The sequence below is a fragment of the Solanum stenotomum genome, unplaced genomic scaffold (genome assembly GCF_019186545.1).
Source record: "Solanum stenotomum isolate F172 unplaced genomic scaffold, ASM1918654v1 scaffold18271, whole genome shotgun sequence".
NCBI lineage: Eukaryota > Viridiplantae > Streptophyta > Magnoliopsida > Solanales > Solanaceae > Solanum > Solanum stenotomum.
Genome location: NW_026024956.1, coordinates 1 through 19,975, shown reverse-complemented (window position 1 = coordinate 19,975; position 19,975 = coordinate 1). Strand labels below are relative to the sequence as shown.

The following is a 19,975-nucleotide window of genomic DNA, read 5'->3' as shown; positions in this document are numbered from 1 at the left end:
TTCAGGTACTTCTTGACCCTTACTTTCTCGGACGAAAGTCCTTTTTAGTAGTGGGTATTGTAATGACCCTCTTAGTCATTTTTGTTTCCTGCCCTCTGTGTGTCGTTTAGAGCGTCCGTGTAGCGACCCCAAGTCATTTACGACTTGCTGGGACTGACAGTTCGGTCACCTGGTCGTTCGTTTGGTCTTGGTGTGAGTTTTTGTGTTTTGGAGCTTATGAACCTTGAATGATCATTTTTTATCAAAAGTTCAAGAAGATGACATCGGAATCCAATTCTGACGATTCCATCAGCTCCGGAAAGGTCACTTTAGGCTAGTAGCATGGTCGACATGACTCTCGAGGTTTTCAGTGTGAGTCGGTGTGATTAGGCGTTTTAGCCTTTGAATTTTCGCTTAAGTTTGACTTTGGTCAACATTCTGAGTAAACGCGCTCGGATGAGAATTCCGTCAGTGCAGTTAGCTCCGGAATGTCGAGTTTGGTCTAGATTGACCCTTTTTTTGTGTCCCGAGGTTTCTGATTTCTTTCCGAGCCCTTTGGTGGATTTTGACTTAAAATGGCCTTTGGAAGTGGGACCCACTTTTTATCGAAATGACCTTTGATGGAAATTTTGACTGCGCCGTTGAGTCTGGAATATCAAATTTGGTATGGTTGCATATCTCGTTTGCGCGTACGGGGTTCCGAACGAGATCGGAGCACCCCGTCGGAGTTACAGTTTTGGAAATTTTTGCAGATTTTCTGCAATAAATGCAGAAAATCAGCAACACATTCCCAAACTCAAACTCTCTTAACTCTCTCATCTTTTGTCCGATTTGGGCGATTCAAAAGGCAAAGTTGTGAGATTTTTCGAGGGCAACGCGTTGGTGAGCTCGGATAGTGGTTTGGGGTTCCCGTTTGAGGTAATTTCGCAAAAAACCTGACTGCTGTACTGTTTTCGAGTCCTTGTTTTTGGAATTTTTGTTTTGGTCATATCTCACTCATTTTAGCTCGGTTTTGGGTGATTCGAAGTCCCACGTGTTGAGAATTGTCGTGGCTTCATCGTAGAGTGTTCAAAAAGTGCTGGGCACCTTTTGATTTTCGTTTATTTTGATTTTTGGACTGCTGCAGTAGGGTTTCTATTAGTTGTTTAAAGTGTAGTTTCTTGCTATGTTTTGAGCCTCGGATTGTGTTCCATTTTGGAACACAAGTTTGGAGTGCTGTTTAGGGTCTCTTGACGAAGTCAAATTCGGACAGTTCGGTGCGGGTCCCACGATTCCCGTTTTAACTCCAAAATTGATCCGTCTCCGTTTGTTATGATTTTGGTGTCTAAATGACCATTGTAACGTTGTGACTCTATTTTTGATAGCGGGGCAGCGTTTTGAGACTGTTCGGAAAGGAAAAGCTCCGGTAAAGTGATTTGGAGAGCGCGCGATTGGCCTTAAGGTAGGCTACGGCTTTCCTTTTTTTTAGATTGAGCTTAATTGTATAAAAACACGTTGATTGGAGTGAATTGGGGTGGGTACCAGTTTACTACCTTACTTTGATTAGATACCTCATGTTAGGATCGATTGGCCATATTTCGGGTATAGTATCATGTTATTCGGTTTAATAGAGTTGCATGTCTATGTGCTAAATGTAATTGTATGCTTGCATGCTTTGTATTGTATGCCTTATTCATCCTTAACCGTAAGCATGATGTCCTTAGTCTAGGTTAGGCTAGCATTGCCTTAGACTTATGACCCGTGTGGGCTGGATAGCCTTGACTTTCTGCCAACGTCATTCGGATGACTTAGCTCCTTGTAGACTGGAGTAGCAGACTTGAGTCTAATAGTTTGAGCCTTAGATTAGGCGTTATCGCTGCTTGCTGCACTTCTGTATTTTCTCCCTCTTATTCTGCGGTTCCGACGCATTCTCGAAGGTTTAGTGCATCACCAGAGGCGTGGGATTGAGATAGTATAGGCTTGGAGCCTTTTCTGTGATTTCTTAGAGTGGACGGCATTCCACGGTGGTTGTGTTGGATTGAATCCTATTGGAGATACCATCACCCCCGGGGTCGTTCTTTCTANGGAATATGAGCATAGATTGCTGCTCGTGGGATGGAGTGATATGCGATGAGATGACTGGCCATGTCATTGAACTTGATCTCAGTTGCAACAGTCTTGTAGGGAAGATTGATTCCAATAGCAGCCTATTCCAACTCTCTCATCTCCAAAGGCTTGATCTTTCTGTGAATAACTTCTCTAATTCCAACATCCTGCCTGAATTTGGCAGGTTCTCGAGCTTGACATATCTTGATCTTTCTGACTCCTATTTCTCAGGTCAAATTCCTTCTGAAATCTCTCATCTTTACAAGTTACAATCTCTTCTTCTCTCGACATCTTATAACACTGTGCAAAGACTCGCAGCCCATGATTTTAGGTTGCTCCTTCATAATTTGACCCTATTAAGAGTGCTTGATCTTAGTGGTGTAAGCATCTCTTCCACCATTCCTCTTAATTTTTCTTCTCATTTTACAACGCTGGTGCTTGGGCATTCAGAGTTGTATGGAGTAATACCGGAGAGTATTTTTCACCTCCCCAAACTAAAAATACTTGACTTATCCATCAATTATCAACTCAATGGTTATTTCCCAAAGACCAAATGGAACAGCAGCGCATCTCTCACAGATTTAAATCTCCAAGGAGTGAATTTTTCTGGTTATTTGCCTGAGTCTCTTGGTTATCTAACCTCACTGAATAATTTGTTTCTTATTTTCTGCAATATCTGGGGGCCTATTCCTGAATCTCTTTCTAATCTCACTCGCATAGAGTATATGTTCCTTGCAGGTAACTTCCTAAATGGAACAATACCATCATCGATATTCTCCCTTCCTTCACTAACTGATTTAGAATTGAGTAATAACCATTTTTCTGGTAAGCTTGAGGATATCAAGTCCAATTCATTATTATCTATTGATCTAGGCAATAATCAGCTGCAAGGCCATCTTCCCGAGTCAATTCAAAACCTTGTGAACCTCACAACTCTTGATCTTTCTTTCAATAATTTTAGTGGTAGTGTGGATGTCAGCTTCTTTTCAGACCTCAAACATCTTTCATCTCTTGGTATTTCATATAATAGTATCTCATTCACAAATGAAAACAAAGTTAATTTTACTTTGCCTGAATCACTTGTGTACTTACAGTTGGCTGCCTGTGAAGTGAAAGAATTGGAGTTTCTAAGATCCGCAAAGAAGCTTGAGCACTTGGATCTTTCTAATAATAAGCTTCAAGGAAGATTTCCAGATTGGGCATCATCTAACTGGATGTTTTCATTGAACAGTCTTAATCTATCCCACAACATGCTGACAAGTGTGGACTTAACTCCTTTTCAATCTCTAAAAACAATTGATTTGCGATCCAATTCTCTTCAAGGGTCCCTATCTATGCCACCAAATTCCACAACATACTTTTTCATATCAGAAAATAATCTTAGTGGAGAAATTCCTTCATCTATTTGCAACTTCACATCATTGGTAATGCTAGATTTGGCGAGAAACAACTTGAAGGGAGCAATTCTGCAATGTTTGGGTAATATCAGTAGCCTCCAGGTTCTGGATATGCACCACAACAGTCTTACAGGGACTCTTCCAACAACTTTTAGATTTGGAAGTTCTCTGAGAAGCCTCAACTTGCACGGCAATAAACTAGAGGGGAAAATTCCCCAATCTTTGGCCAATTGCAAAGAGTTGCAAGTTCTTGATTTAGGAGATAATCATCTCATTGATATATTCCCGATGTGGTTGGGAACTCTTCCAAAGCTGCAAGTATTAAGCTTGAGATCCAATGAATTGCATGGGTCCATTAGAACTCCAACGATTGAAAACATATTTCCTAATCTTCGAATGTTAGATCTCTCTTCCAATGCCTTCACCGAAAACTTACCAACGGATTTGTTTCAACATTTGAAAGCCATGAGGACAGTTGATCAAACTATGAACTCACAACATTATGAAGGAACTGATGGATATTACCAAGACTCAGTAGCTGTCGTATCCAAGGGATTTGAGCGTGAAATAGTGAGAATCTTGTATTTGTACACCGTTATCGATCTTTCAAGTAATAAATTTGGAGGGCAGATTCCAAGTATCACGGGGGAACTCATTGCAGTTCACATATTGAATATATCACATAATGGATTGGAAGGTCATATACCGTCATCACTTGGAAGTTTATCTTTGGTTGAATCATTGGACCTGTCAAGTAACCATCTTGTAGGAGAGATACCAGCACAATTTGCTTCTCTTACATCTCTTGAAGTCTTCAATCTTTCCTACAATCATCTTGAAGGGTGCATTCCTCAAGGAAATCAATTTCATACCTTTGACAACAATTCATATGAAGGTAATGATGGATTACGTGGATTCCCACTTTCAAAAGGCTGTGGTAATGATTCAGTATCAGAGACAAATGATACCGTTTCTGGACTAAACGATGAAGAAAGCAATTCTGAATGATTTTTGGAAAGGTGCTCTTATGGGCTATGGGAGTGGACTATGTATTGGATTATCCATTATATATTTCATGATTTCAACTGGAAAACCGATATGGCTTGCAAGAATCATTGTAGAGCTGAAGCACAAAATAATGATGGGAAGGAGAAAGAAGCAGGGAAGGCAAAGGAATAACAGAAGAAGAAATAATCACTTCTAGACAAGTTATAAGTTTTGATTTCAGAACATGAGGTAAATTCGACACTGATGTTTTAGTTTATTGTTGCTATTAATATCTTATTCTTTTACTAATTGATGCTCCATAGTCTATACTAATAAGTTTTTCATTTCCAATAATTTATATAAGTAGAAGATTCTTAAAAGGATCAGCCTCAGTTAACGTTTAACTAAGATATTTGGATTACAGTGAGGAGCTGGTGTCCTAGAAGAAGAAGTTATGGCAAGATTGATTGAGCTAGAAGAGCTAGAAATCTTTCAATAACAGAAACTGCAGCTTATGGCTTTTTGTTCCTTTATTAACTTTAGGAAATGTAATATAATGAATATTGATGATATATCAAGTTATGTAATGTTTTGATGTATTCAATGAATATTGTGTGTAGATTTTCCATTGTTCCAAAAAAAGAAAATGAATCTAATGTGTATCCCTGAAGAGATATTCGATTGAAAAAATGAAGTGCATTTTTTCGTTAAGGTGATATTTCAGGTAGGAAGAGTGAAACAGCTGATAGTTAAGTTGTGTTTTGATAAACAGTCGTTGATGATAGTTCATGAGGTAGAAAACTCACATACCTAATAGTTGAGGTATACTAAAAATCAGGGATACTTTAGGTGTGTTTTTGACCTTTTCACTCTTTTTGTTTTGTAAATTTCTGGATGGAAGAGGTAAGTTAGTCATGTATACAAGTTTATATGCTTTGAATGAAGTGTATGTCATCATCCATTCTCTACCGACTCAATAGTCTTTCTGTTGATCAAAAGCTGAATTGACGGAGGAAGATATTTTGGGTACTGCAACCGAGGGAAAGAGAATTAACAAGGAAAAATAACGAGTCTCTCCTACAATCGTCTCCAAGGATGCATCCCTCAAGAACCTTAATTTCATACCTTTAAGGGTAATGATGAATTGCGTGGATTCCCAGTTTAGAAAGGTTGTGGCAGTGATCTATTTATCAGAGGCAAATTATACCATATAGACGATCAAGAAAGCAATACTGAATATCTCAATATTTTTTCGAAAGCTGTTATTATAAGCTATGGAATTAGACTATGTATTGGATTATATGTAGTATGTTTCATGGTTTCAACTGGATATCCGAAATGGCTCGCAAGAATCATTGAAGAATTGGAACACAAAATTATTATGCAGAGGAAGGAAGAAGAAGCAAATTAATGTATTCAACGAACAAGTTCATGCATTTCTTTTTTATCTTGTTTTCTTTTTGAGGGAATTTATTTTCCATATGATAGTCTTTTTTACTTGAAAAAAAATGTGTAGTACATGGATAAAAAAAAGGAAAGAGAAAAAGAAAAAAACAAAAAAATTGACTTGACAATGACAAAGTTTGTCTAATAATATGATCAGACAAAGTGTGAATAAGACTAAAAAAATAAGATATGATGATAATTTCAACAACCAAAATAATTCCTTATTGGTTTAAAATTTATATATCGACTCTGATATTAAAAAATTGGGTCGGTTCTCTCTTGCAAATTGGTCAAATCACTGGGGTGGGTTGTTAAAAATGGATAGTATATTATCAATAGTTGAGTTATAACCACGTAAGAAATTAATAACATTTGCTATATGAATTCTCATAACTAGTCGTATCGTCTTACCTAAACTTGTTTTAATCTAGTACAAAGTATATTAGAGATATTAAAACAGTGTAGAAATTTATTTATCTAAGATTACTACATTAGAGGTGAAAAAATGAGAACCAAACATATATACATCATAAACCATGTGATCTTGTCTGATAACACAACAAAATTATTTGGTTAAGTCCTTGTCTGAATTAAAATTTATTTTCTGTATGATGGCTTTGTAGGTGTGTATAACATGCATAAAAAAAGAAGACAAAAAAAAGAACAACTCAAATTTGACTTTTGCTTTGACTTGAGAATGCATGACGATATTTTCATTGATAAAGTATGAACACAAAGAGAGAGAGAGCAGCCGAAATTTGGTCTTTAACGATAAGTTAGGTACAATATAAAATCCTATGAACCCTCCACAATTAGTTCATTGAAATCCAAAATAGTAAACTCAAATATGATGATGTCTCCCAGCAAAATATTCTCTTTACTTCAGTTTTTCACTCTTTCATATCTCCTTTCAGTTACTTTTGCTTCAGTCGAGGAAGCAACTTCCCTCCTGAAATGGAAATCAACTTTCAAGAACCAGAACAACTCCTTATTCGCTTCATGGACACCAAGTTCTAACTCATGCAGGGATTGGTATGGAGTTATATGCTTTAACGGTAGAGTAAACATGTTGAATATTACAAATACTAGTGTCATTGGTACACTTGATGATTTTCCATTTTCTTCTCTCCCTTTTCTTGAGTATCTTGATCTTAGCATGAACAACTTCTCTGGCACCATTCCAACTGACATTGGTAAACTCACTAATCTTATTTGTCTTGATTTGTCGAGTAATCAGATTTCAGGTACAATACCACCACAAATCGGCACACTAGCCAAGCTTCAAATCCTCCATATGTTTGACAACCATTTAAATGGTTTCATTCCTGAAGAAATAGGCCATCTAAAGTCCCTTACTGAGCTAGATTTGAGTTTTAACACTCTTAATGGTTCAATTCCTGCTTCATTAGGGAATTTGAACAACTTGACTATTCTGCATCTTCATGATAACCACCTTTCTGGTTCTATCCCTGAAGAAATAGGTTACCTGTGGTCTCTTGATGGGCTAAGTTTGAAGAATAACTCTCTTGATGGTTCTATTCCTGCTTCATTTGGGAATTTGACCAACTTGTCCATTTTGTATCTTTATGATAATCACTTCTCTGGCCCTATTCCTGAAGAAATAGGTTACCTAAGGTTTCTTACTGATCTGCGGTTGTACAATAACTCTCTTAATGGTTCTATTCCTGCTTCATTGGGGAATTTGAACAACTTGACTATTCTGCGTCTTGATGCTAATCACCTATTTGGCTTTATTCCTGAAGAAATAGGCTACCTAAGGTTTCTTAGTAAGCTAGATTTGTGTTCTAACTCTCTTGATGGTTCTATTCCTGCTTCATTGGGAAATTTGACAAGCCTGTCCTTTTTGTATCTTTATGATAATCACCTTTCTGGCCCCATTCCTGAAGAAATAGGTTACCTAAGGTCTCTTACTGATCTACGGTTGTACAATAACTCTCTTAATGGTTCTATTCCTGCTTCATTGGGGAATTTGACCAACTTGTCCGTTTTGTATCTTGATGGTAATCACCTTTCTGGCCCTATCCCTGAAGAAATAGGTTACCTAAGGTTTCTTACTGATCTACAGTTGTACAATAACTCTCTTAATGGTTCTATTCCTGCTGCATTGGGTAATTTGACCAACTTGTCCCTTTTGTATCTTTATGATAATCACCTCTCTGGCCCTATTCCTGAAGAAATAGGTTACCTAAGGTCTCTTACTGATCTGCGGTTGTACAATAACTCTCTTAATGGTTCTATTCCTGCTTCATTGGGGAATTTGAACAACTTGACTAATCTGCGTCTTGATGCTAATCACTTATTTGGCTTTATTCCTGAAGAAATAGGCCACCTAAGGTCTCTTACTTATCTAGATTTGTGTTCTAACACTCTTGATGGTTCTATTCCAACTTCATTGGGTAATTTGACCAGCTTGTCCTTTTTGTATCTTTATGATAATCACCTTTCTGGCCCTATTCCAGAAGAAATAGGTTACCTCAGGTTTCTTGCTGATCTACGGTTGCACAATAACTCTCTTAATGGCTCTATTCCTGCTGCATTGGGGAATTTGACCATCTTGTCCCTTTTGTATCTTTATGATAATCACCTTTCTGGCCCTATTCCTGCAGAAATAGGTTACCTAAGATCTCTTACTGATCTGCGGTTGTACAATAACTCCCTTAATGGTTCTATTCCTGCTTCATTGGGGAATTTGAACAACTTGACTAATCTGCGTCTTGATGGTAATCACCTATTTGGCTTTATTCCTGAAGAAGTAGGTTACCTAAGGTCTCTTACTGAGATAGATTTGAGTTCTAACACTCTTGATGGTTCTATTCCAACTTCATTGGGAAATTTGACCAGCTTGTCCCTTTTGTATCTTTATGATAATCACCTTTCTGGCCCTATTCCTGCAGAAATAGGTCACCTAAGGTCTCTTACTGATCTGCGGTTGTACAATAACTCTCTTAATGGTTCTATTCCTGCTTCATTGGGGAATTTGAACAACTTGTCTGTCTTGTATCTTGATGGCAATCACCTTTCTGGCCCTATCCCTGAAGAAATAGGTTATCTAAGGTTTCTTACTGATCTACAGTTGTACGATAACTCTCTTAATGGTTCTATTCCTGCTTCATTGGGGAATTTGAGAAACTTGCAAGTTCTGGCTCTCAATGACAACAATCTGATTGAGGAAGTTCCTTCATCTATTTGCAATTTAACATCACTGGTAATCCTGTATTTGTCGAGAAACAACTTGAAAGGAAAAATTCTGCAATGCTTGGGTAATATCAGTGCCCTCCAGTATGTGATGATATCACATAATAATCTCAGTGGAGTGCTCCATCCGTCTATTTGCAATTTAACATCACTGCAAATTCTAGATTTGGGTAGAAACAATCTAAAGGGATCAATTCCACAATGTTTTGGCAACATGAGTGGTCATCTTGAGGTTCTGGATATGCAACACAACAATCTTTCTGGAACTCTTCCAATGACTTTTAGAGCTGGAACACTTAGAAGCTTCAACTTGCATGGCAATAAACTTAAGGGGGAAATTCCCCAATCTTTGGTCAATTGCAAAGAGATGCAAGTTTTTGATTTAGGAGATAATCACCTCAACGACACATTCCCAATGTGGTTGGGAACTCTTCCTAAGTTGAGAATTTTAAGCTTGAGATCGAATAAGTTGCATGGACCGATTAGAACTTTAGGAAGTGAAAACATTTTTAATGAGCTTCGAATGTTGGATATCTCTTCCAATGCCTTCACGGAAAACTTACCGATGAGTCTGTTTCAACATTTAAAAGCCACGAGGACAATTGATCAAACGATGAATGCACCAAGTGATGAAGGAGATGAATATTACCAAGACTCGGTAGCTGTCGTAACAAAGGGATTGGAGCTTGAAGTTGTGAGAATCTTGTCTTTGTACACCACTCTCGATTTTTCAAACAATAAATTTGAAGGACATATTCCAAGTATTATGGGAGATCTCATTGCACTTCGCATGCTAAATTTATCTCATAATGGATTGCAAGGTCATATACCGCCATCACTTGGAAGATTAACTTTGGTTGAATCACTGGACCTGTCAAGTAACCACCTTGTAGGAGAGATACCAGCACAATTTGCTTCTCTAACTTCTCTTGCAGTCTTAAATCTCTCCTACAATCATCTCAAAGGGTGCATTCCTCAAGGAAATCAATTTCATACCTTTGACAACAAGTCATATGTAGGTAATGATGGATTACGTGGATTCCCACATTTGAAAGGCCGTGGTAGTGATGGTAATGATTCAGAATCAGAGAAAACTGATACCGGATCTGAGCTTGATGAAGAAAGCAACTCTGAATTTCTGAGTGATTTTTGGAAAGCTACTCTTATGGGCTATGGAAGTGGACTATGTATTGGATTATCGATAATATATATCAAGTTCTCAACTGAAAAACCGAAATGGCTTGCAAGAATCATTGTAGAACTGGAACACAAAATAATGATGGGAAGGAGAAAGAAGTGCAGCAAAGGCAAAGTAGTTACAGAAGAATCAAATGATCGCATGTAGAAGAGTTAAAAATTCAGGTATATATGCAGTTAAGTTCTAGTTTGAGCTTTAGATTATTGCAGCTAACTATATCTGAATTTTCATATTAGTTATATCAGAAACTAATTGAATGCTCTACAAAGCTTATTTTTCTGTCCAAAATTAGTTGGAAGCTGTGATCCAGTTATCTGGTTAGAGGCTTGGTTTAACAAGTTCTTCAAGTGTGAACCAACAGATAATTAGTTTTAGTGTAAAATTCGCCGGATTTAATAACTTTCTTTCAAATTGTAATTTGATTTTAGTGTAAAATAAAAGAGTTGACTTTCTTTGTGTAAATATAAACATCAGACAGTAAATAAACAAATTCAAACATGCAGGTGGTTGGAGAAGAATTTGTTGGAATGCTCATCAGAGATACAATAATATCAAAAACTGCAGCTTATGGTTTATAAGAAGGCTTTTTATTCTTCCTTTATTAATTTTAGGAAATGTAATATTATAATATATCAAGTTATGTAATGTTTTAATGTATTCAATGAAATATTATGTGTAGATTTTCCATTCTACCAAAAAAAAAAAAAACAATTTGTTGGAATGCTCATCAGAGATACAACAATATCAGAAACTTCAGCTTTTGGTTTATAAGTAGACTTTTTATTCTTCCATTATTAACTTTATATGAAGGTAATGATGAATTGCGTGGATTCCCAGTTTCGAAAGGTTGAGGCAGTGATCTATTATCAGAGGCAAGTTATATATATACCATATCTGTGCTTGAAGATCAAGAAAGCAATACAGAATTTCTCAATATTTTTTTGAAAAGCTGCTCAATTATAAGCTATGAAATTGGACTATATGTGGTATGTTTCATGGTTTCAGCTGAATATCCGAAATGGCTCGCAAGAATCATTGAAGAATTGGAACACAAAATTATTATGCAGAGAAAAGAAGAAGAAGCAAATTAATGTATTCAATGAAGAAGTTTATGCATTTCTTTTTAATCTTGTTTTCTTTTTGAGGGAATTTATTTTCTATATGATAGTATTTTTTACTTGAAAAATGATGTGTAGCACATGGATAAAAAAAGGAAAGAGAAAAGCAAAAAAACAAAAAAATTGACATGACAATGACAAATTTTGTCTAATAAAATAGGGAAAATGCATAAGTACCCCCCAGCCTATACCCGAAATCCCAGAGACACACCTAACTTTTACTAAGGTCCTATTACCCCCCCGAACTTAATTTATCTATAATATTCTACCCCTTTTCGGCCTACGTGGCACTATCCTTGAAAAATTTGTCAACATGCGTTGGGCCCACAAGATAGTGCCACGTAGGCCAAAAAGGGGTAGAATATTACATATAAAATAATTTCGGGGGGTAATAGGACCTTAGTAAAGGTTAGGTGTGTCTCTGGGATTTCAGGCATAGGTTGGGGGGGTACTTATGCATTTTCCCAATAAAATATGATCAGACAAAGTGTGAATAAGACTATAAAAAATAAAATATGATGATTATTTCAACAACCAAAATAATTCTTTATTGGTTTAAAATTTATATATTAAAAAATTTGGTCGGTTCTCTTTCTCGAATGGGTCAAATCATTAGGGTGGGTTGTTAAAAATGGATAGTATATTATCAAGGGAAAATGCATAATTACCCCCGGCCTATGTCCAAAATCCCTGAGAGACACCTAACCTTTACTAAGGTCCTATTACCCTCCCGAACTTATTTTATATATAATTTTCTACTCCTTTTCGGCCTACGTGGCACTATCTTGTGGGCCTAGCGCGTGTTGACAATTTTTTCAAGGATAGTACCACGTAGGCCAAAAAGGGGTAGAAAATTATATATAAAATAATTTCGGGGAGGTTAGATGTGTCTCAGGGATTTGGGGCATAGGCTGAGGGGGTACTTATGCATTTTCCCTATTATCAATAGTTAAGTAATAATGTGAGAAATTAACAATATCTGCTATATAAATTTTCATAACTAGTCATATCGCCTTACTTAAATTCGTTTCAGTCTAATAAAAAGTACATTAGAAATGTTAATGCAGTGTAGAAATTTATTTATCTAAGATGGAACATGTGTACTACATTAGAGATAAAAAATGAGAACCAAACATAAATACTCATAAACCATGTGATCTTGTCTGATAACACAACAAATTATTTGGTTAATTAAGTCCTTGTCTGAATTAAAATATTATTCCATGCCCTTTTTCTTTTGTTACTTAATATAATTTTCAGCGACTATATTGATAATCAACTGTATGTTTTTTTTATTTGGACATGCAAATAGTACATAAATATATAAAAATCATACCATTATATTTTAAGAGAAAAAATAAAAAGATGATTATCTACTCCATTAAGCCATTTCTTTTTTCTTTTGGGGGAATTTATTTTGTGTACGATGTGTAACACATGTATAAAAGAATAAGAAAAAAATAGAACAACTCAAATTTGACTTTTGCATTGACTTGAGAATGCATGACAATATTTTCTCTGATAAAATATGAACATAAAGAGAGAGAGAGAGNGACTTAACTCCTTTTCAATCTCTAAAAACAATTGATTTGCGATCCAATTCTCTTCAAGGGTCCCTATCTATGCCACCAAATTCCACAACATACTTCTTCTTATCAGAAAATAATCTTAGTGGAGAAATTCCTTCATCTATTTGCAACTTGACATCATTGGTAATGCTAGATTTGGCGAGAAACAACTTGAAGGGAGCAATTCTGCAATGTTTGGGTAATATCAGTAGCGTCCAGGTTCTGGATATGCACCACAACAGTCTTACAGGGACTATTCCAACAACTTCTAGATTTGGAAGTTCTCTGAGAAGCCTCAACTTGCACGGCAATAAACTAGAGGGGAAAATTCCCCAATCTTTGGCCAATTGCAAAGAGTTGCATGTTCTTGATTTAGGAGATAATCATCTCATTGATATATTCCCGATGTGGTTGGGAACTCTTCCAAAGCTGCAAGTTTTAAGCTTGAGATCCAATGAATTGCATGGGTCCATTAGAACTCCAACGATTGAAAACATATTTCCTAATCTTCAAATGTTAGATCTCTCTTCCAATGCCTTCACAGAAAACTTACCAACGGGTTTGTTTCAACATTTGAAAGCCATGAGGACAATTGATCAAACTATGAACGCACCACATTATGAAGGAACTGATGGATATTACCAAGACTCGGTAGCTGTCGTATCTAAGGGGTTTGAGCGTGAAATTGTGAGAATCTTGTATTTGTACACCGTTATCGATCTTTCAAGTAATAAATTTGGAGGGCAGATTCCAAGTATCATGGGGGAACTCATTGCAGTTCACATATTGAATATATCTCATAATGGATTGGAAGGTCATATACCGTCATCATTTGGAAGTTTATCTTTGGTTGAATCATTGGACCTGTCAAGTAACCATCTTGTAGGAAAGATACCAGCACAATTTGCTTCTCTTACATCTCTTGAAGTCTTCAATCTTTCCTACAATCATCTCGAAGGGTGCATTCCTCAAGGAAATCAATTTCAGACCTTTGAGAACAATTCATATGAAAGTAATGATGGATTACGTGGATTCCCACTTTCAAAAGTCTGTGGTGATGATTCAGTATCAGAGACAAATGATACAGTTTCTGGACTAGACGATGAAGAAAGCAATTCTGAATTTCTGAATGATTTTTGGAAAGGTGCTCTTATGGGCTATGGGAGTGGACTATGTATTGGACTATCCATAATATATTTCATGATTTCAACTGGAAAACTGATGTGGCTTGCAAGAATCATTGTAGAGCTGGAGCACAAAATAATGATGGGAAGGAGAAAGAAGCAGCGAAGGCAAAGGAATTACAGAAAAAGAAATAATCAGTTATGATGTCACAGTGGCGAGATTGTTAATGAACTATTTTATTCAGAATGACAAGTAACTGGTTGAGATAAGCAACTGATAATATCGTTCAGGACTATTTTATCTTTCAAATACGTATGTGAGATGAGTTGATCGTTTCTTCACCTATTCTTGTTGGTTGTTTCTGCACTTATTTTTGATGGTATTCCTTTGAGAGTAAGGCTTTGTAATCTGTATAACCTATTGAGCGCACTGTACTGAACTTCCGAAATGTGTTTTTTAAGTTGCATTTGCAGAATGGGATTTGCTGCTTACGCCATATGCCAGACATTCGTTAGCTGAGATTTGTACCAGACGCACGTGAATCACATACGACCTCAGGCAAAAGTGCACATTTTTAGAAAAAAAAAATCAAGATACCCATTCTTAGAAATGACCCTTTTTCACATAAGCTCCACCCCTGGTTTCAGTGATTTGGTATTTTCAGGGGGAATAACTCATAGTTTAATGACTTTATTGTCACAAAAACAGTTACAAAGAGTATGTTTAATAAATAGCTCGTATTGTTATGAAGAGTTAATTTAGAAATGACCATCGGTGAGATTATCCTCAAAATTTTGTGATGAAGGTAAATGAGAAAGTAACACAATATATAATTCTATTTTTAATAACAAAACTAAAAAGATGATTCTCTATCCTTTTAAAGTTTGTTTTCCTATTTAGGGAATTTATTTTCTGTTTGATAGATGTGTAGCACATGCATAAGAATTTGAAAAAGACAAAAAGAAAACAACCCAAATTACATATGAACAGACAGAAATGGTTAAAGTGTGAATGAGAGAAAGAGCAGACAACAACATTTGGAGAAAACACGTTTCTGTTTGGTCTTCAATGATAAGTTTCATACAATATAAAATTTGAAAACCCAAAATAATAAACTCAAAATATGATGATGATTCCAAGCAAAATATTCTCTCTACTTCAGGTTTTCACTATTTTATATCTCCTTACAGTTACTTTTGCTTCCATCGAAGAAGCAACTGCCCTCTTGAAATGGAAAACAAGTTTCAAGAACCAGAATAATTTCTTATTGGCTTCGTGGAAGCCAAAGTCTAATGCATGCAGGGACTGGTACGGAGTTATATGCTTTAACGGTAAGGTAAGCAAGTTGAATATTAGAAATACTAGTGTCATTGGTACACTTGATGGTTTTCCGTTTTCATCTCTCCCTTTTCTTGAGTATCTTGAAATTAGCATGAACTATTTCTCTGGCACCATTCCACCTGAAATTGGTAAACTCACTAATCTTATCTATCTTGATTTATCGAATAATCAGATTTCAGGCACAATCCCAACGCAAATTGGCTCACTAGCCAAGCTTCAGATCCTCCATATCTTTGACAACCATTTAAATGGTTTCATTCCTGAAAAAATAGGTCATCTAAGGTCTCTTACTGAGCTAGATTTGAGTTCTAACACTCTTGATGGTTCTATTCCTACTTCATTGAGGAATTTGACCAACTTGTCACTTTTGAATCTTTATAAAAATAACCTTTCTGGCTCCATTCCTGCAGAAATAGGTTACCTAAGGTCTCTTACTGATCTATGTTTGAACCGTAACTCTCTTAATGGTTCTATTCCTGCTTCATTAGGGAGTTTGAACAGCTTGTCTATTCTGCATCTTAGTAGTAATTACCTTACTGGCTCTATTCCTGAAGAAGTAGGTTACCTAAGGTTTCTTACTGATCTACGTTTGAACGATAACTTTCTTAATGGTTCTATTCCTGCTTCATTGGGAAATTTGAACAACTTGACTATTCTGCATCTTCATGATAATCACCTTTCTGGTCCTATCCCTGAAAAAATAGGTTACCTAAGGTCTCTTGTAGGATTAAGTTTGAAAAATAACTCTCTTAATGGTTCTATTCCTACTTCATTGGGGAATTTGACCAAATTGACCCTTTTGTATCTTTATGAGAATCAACTTTCTGGCTTTATTCCTGAAGAAATAGGTTGCCTAAGGTTTCTTACTGATCTACGCTTGAACGGTAACTCTCTTAATGGATCTATTCCTGCTTCATTGGGGAATTTGACCAACTTGTATGATTTACATTTAAGCAATAACTCGCTTTATGGTTCTATTCCCGCTACATTGGGGAATTTGAGAAACTTGCATGTTCTGTCTCTCAATAACAACAATCTGATTGAGGAAATTCCTTCAGCTATTTGCAATTTAACATCACTGGTAATCCTGTATTTGTCGAGAAACCACTTGAAAGGAAAAATTCTGCAATGCTTGGGTAATATCAGTGCCCTCCAGTATGTGATAATGTCACATAATAATCTCAGTGGAGAGCTCCATCCATCTATTTGCAATTTAAAATCACTGCATATTCTAGATTTAGGTAGAAACAATCTAAAGGGAACAATTCCGCAATGTTTTGGCAACATGAGTGGTCATCTTGAGGTTCTGGATATGCAACACAACAATCTTTCTGGAACTCTTCCAACCACCTTTAGAGCTAGAGCACTTAGAAGCTTCAACTTGCATGGCAATAAACTTAAGGGGAAAATTCCCCAATCTTTGGTCAATTGCAAAAAGATGCAAGTTCTTGATTTAGGAGATAATCACCTTAACGACATCTTCCCGGTGTGGTTGGGAACTCTTCCTAAGTTGAGAGTTTTAAGCTTGAGATTGAATAAGTTGCATGGACCCATTAGAACTTTAGGAAGTGAAAACATGTTTCTTGAGCTTCGAATGTTGGATATCTCTTCCAATGCCTTCACGGAAAACTTACCGACGAGTCTATTTCAACATTTGAAAGCCATGAGGACAATTGATCCGTCAATGGTAGCACCAAGATATGGATATTACCAAGATACGGTAGCTGTTGTATCCAAGGGATTGGAGTTTGAAGTTGTGAGAATCTTGTTTTTGTACATCACTATTGATCTTTCAAACAACAAATTTGAAGGAAATATTCCAAGTATTATGGGAGATCTCATTGCACTTCGTGTGCTGAATTTATCTCATAATGGATTGCAAGGTCATATACCGCCATCACTTGGAAGATTATCTTCAGTTGAATCATTGGACCTGTCAAGTAACCATCTTGTAGGAGAGATACCAGCACAATTTGCTTCTCTTACTTCTCTTGAAGTCTTAAATCTCTCCTACAATCATCTCGAAGGGTGCATTCCTCAAGGAAATCAATTTCAGACCTTTGAGAACAATTCATATATCGGTAATGATGGATTACGTGGATTTCCACTATCAAAAGGCTGTGGTAGTGATGATAATGATTCAGAATCAGAGAAAACTGATACCGGATCTGAGCTTGATGAAGAAAGCAACTCTGAATTTCTGAATGATTTTTGGAAAGCTGCTCTTATGGGCTATGGAAGTGGACTTTGTATTGGATTATCCATTATATATGTCATGATCTCAACTGGAAAACCGATATGGTTTGCAAGAATTATTGTGGAGCTGGAGCATAAAATTATGATGGGAAGAAGAAAGAAGCAGCGAAAGCAAAGGAGTTACAGAAGAAGCAAATAATCGCATGTAGAAGAGTTAAAAATTCAGGTATGCAGTTAAGTTCTAGTTTGAGCTTTAGATTATTGCAGCTAACTATATCTGAATATTTTCATATTAGTTATATCAGCAACTAATTGAATGCTCTACAAAGCTTATTTCTCTGTCCAAAATTAGTTGGAACCTGTGATCCAATTATCTGGTTAGAGGCTTGGTTTAACAAGTAATTCTTCAAGTGTGAACCAAAAGTAAAATTCGTCGGACTTAATAACTTTCTTTCAAATTGTAATTTCATTTTAGCATAAAATAAAAGACTTGACTTTCTTTGTGTAAATATAAACATCAGACAGTAAATAAACAAATTCAAACATGCAGGTGGTTGTTGAAGAATTTGTTGGAATGCTCATCAGAGATGCAATAATATCAGAAACTGCAGCTTATGGTTTATAAGTAGGCTTTTTATTCTTCCTTTATTAAGTTCAGGAAATGTAATATTATGAATATTGATGATATATTAAGTTATGTAATGTTTTAACGTATTCAATGAAATACTATGTGTAGATTTCCATTGTACCAAAAAAGAAAATAAACATTGTGTGTGTCCCTGAGGAGACATTCGATTGAAAAAAATGAAATGTATTTTTCGCTATGGTGATATTTCAAGTAGGAAAAGTCAAACAACTGATAGTTAAGTTGTGTTTCAATAAGCAGTTGATGATAGTTCATGAGGTAGAAAATTCACGCACATGATTGTTCAAGTATGCAACACAGAAAATCGAGATACTTCAGATGTGTTTTTGACCCTTCACTCTTTATGTTTTGTGTGTTTCTGGATGAAAGAGGTAAGTTAGTCATGTATACGAGTCCAAATGCATTGAATGAAGTGTATGGCATCATATATTCTCTACCGACCGACTAGATAGTCTTTCTGTTGATGAAAAGAGAGAGAGAGAGTATTCAAAAAAGCTGAATTGACGGAGGAAGATATTTTTGATGCAACAGAGGGAAAGAGAATTAACAAGGAAAATTATCGAGTCTCCCACAATTTTCTCCACAGATGTATCCCTCAAGGACCTTAATTTCATACCTTTGAGGGTAATTCATATGAAGGTAATGATGAATTGCGTGGATTCCAGTTTCGAAAGGTTGTGGCAGTGATCTATTATCAGAGGCAAGTTATACATATGTATCATATCTGTGCTTGACGATCAAGAAAGCAATACTGAATTTCTCAATATTTTTTTGGAAAGCTGATCTTATAAGCTATGAAATTGGACTATGTATTGGATTATATGTAGTATGTTTCATGATTTCAGCTGGAAATCCGAAATGGCTTGCAAGAATCATTGAAGAACTGGAACACAAAATTAGTAGTGTGTTGAATGAAGTTTATGCATTTCTTGGATTCCTATCTACTTACTGTACAATTTGCAAACTAATAATACTCACTTCACAGAATCTAAGAGGGACTTTATTATGAATAAAACTTTGAACTTGAGAATACGTTATCCGTTGTCCCTAATATAATCAAGCTCGAGAAAGAAGTGAAGGCAGAGTGTGGGATGTCCCTAAAGCTAATTATATCAAGCCAACACCAGCACCAGCATACGAATGGATGTTTTCTATCTCAGATTTCTAACTTATGGGAAGAAATCACTAGTATTTTTGTGTCTCTTCTAAGATTTGAACCCTACAGATCTCTTATGGTTTCATCTACTTCATTGTCCGCTAAACCACACCCATATTAATTATTAGTACAGACTCAATAGTTTGTGGATAATTTCTGTTCCAATCTCATTACTTGAGATCCTCATTTACATTATCATATAGTATAAATCTAACTTCTTTTTTTCTTTGGGGAGCAACACGAAATAGTCATTATACTTTTTAGATTTGGACAAGTGGAATGAGAACGCAACAAAACTATTTGGTAAAGTCCTTATTTTAATTATATGTGTAACACATTTACATTCATAATTCATTATGTTTATTGACTTAACACAACAAAACTAGTTGGTTATGTCCTTGTCTGAATTATATTATATGTGTAACACATTTACATTCATTATTTATTATCTTTCTTGACTTAATGCAAAAAACTATTTGGTTAAGTCCTTGTCTGAATTATATGTGTAACACATTTA

The 19,975-nt window shown here is 35.9% G+C and overlaps 3 protein-coding genes across 3 annotated transcripts in view; all 3 read left to right on the top strand.

The window, feature by feature from the left end:
- Positions 1-3,835, top strand: part of LOC125850635 (receptor-like protein Cf-9) — an 8,863-nt gene extending 5,028 nt beyond the window's left edge. Inside the window, exons 2-3 of the mRNA XM_049530499.1 lie at positions 2,296-3,779; positions 3,821-3,835. Coding sequence (XP_049386456.1) covers positions 2,296-3,779; positions 3,821-3,835 — 1,499 coding nt within the window. The remainder of the gene's footprint in view (positions 1-2,295; positions 3,780-3,820) is intronic.
- Positions 3,836-3,845: 10 nt separating this feature from the next.
- Positions 3,846-4,469, top strand: LOC125850636 (receptor-like protein 9DC3). The gene has a single exon (XM_049530500.1). The coding sequence runs from the start codon at positions 3,858-3,860 to the stop codon at positions 4,467-4,469; it is 612 nt and encodes a 203-aa protein (XP_049386457.1). The 5' UTR covers positions 3,846-3,857.
- A 2,272-nt stretch (positions 4,470-6,741) lies between these two features.
- On the top strand, positions 6,742-18,017 carry LOC125850632 (receptor-like protein Cf-9 homolog). The gene is made up of 4 exons (XM_049530493.1): positions 6,742-7,375; positions 7,664-8,194; positions 8,267-9,931; positions 17,344-18,017. The coding sequence occupies exons 1-4, from the start codon at positions 6,742-6,744 to the stop codon at positions 17,853-17,855; spliced, it is 3,342 nt and encodes a 1,113-aa protein (XP_049386450.1). The 3' UTR covers positions 17,856-18,017.
- The last annotated feature ends 1,958 nt before the right edge of the window (positions 18,018-19,975 follow it).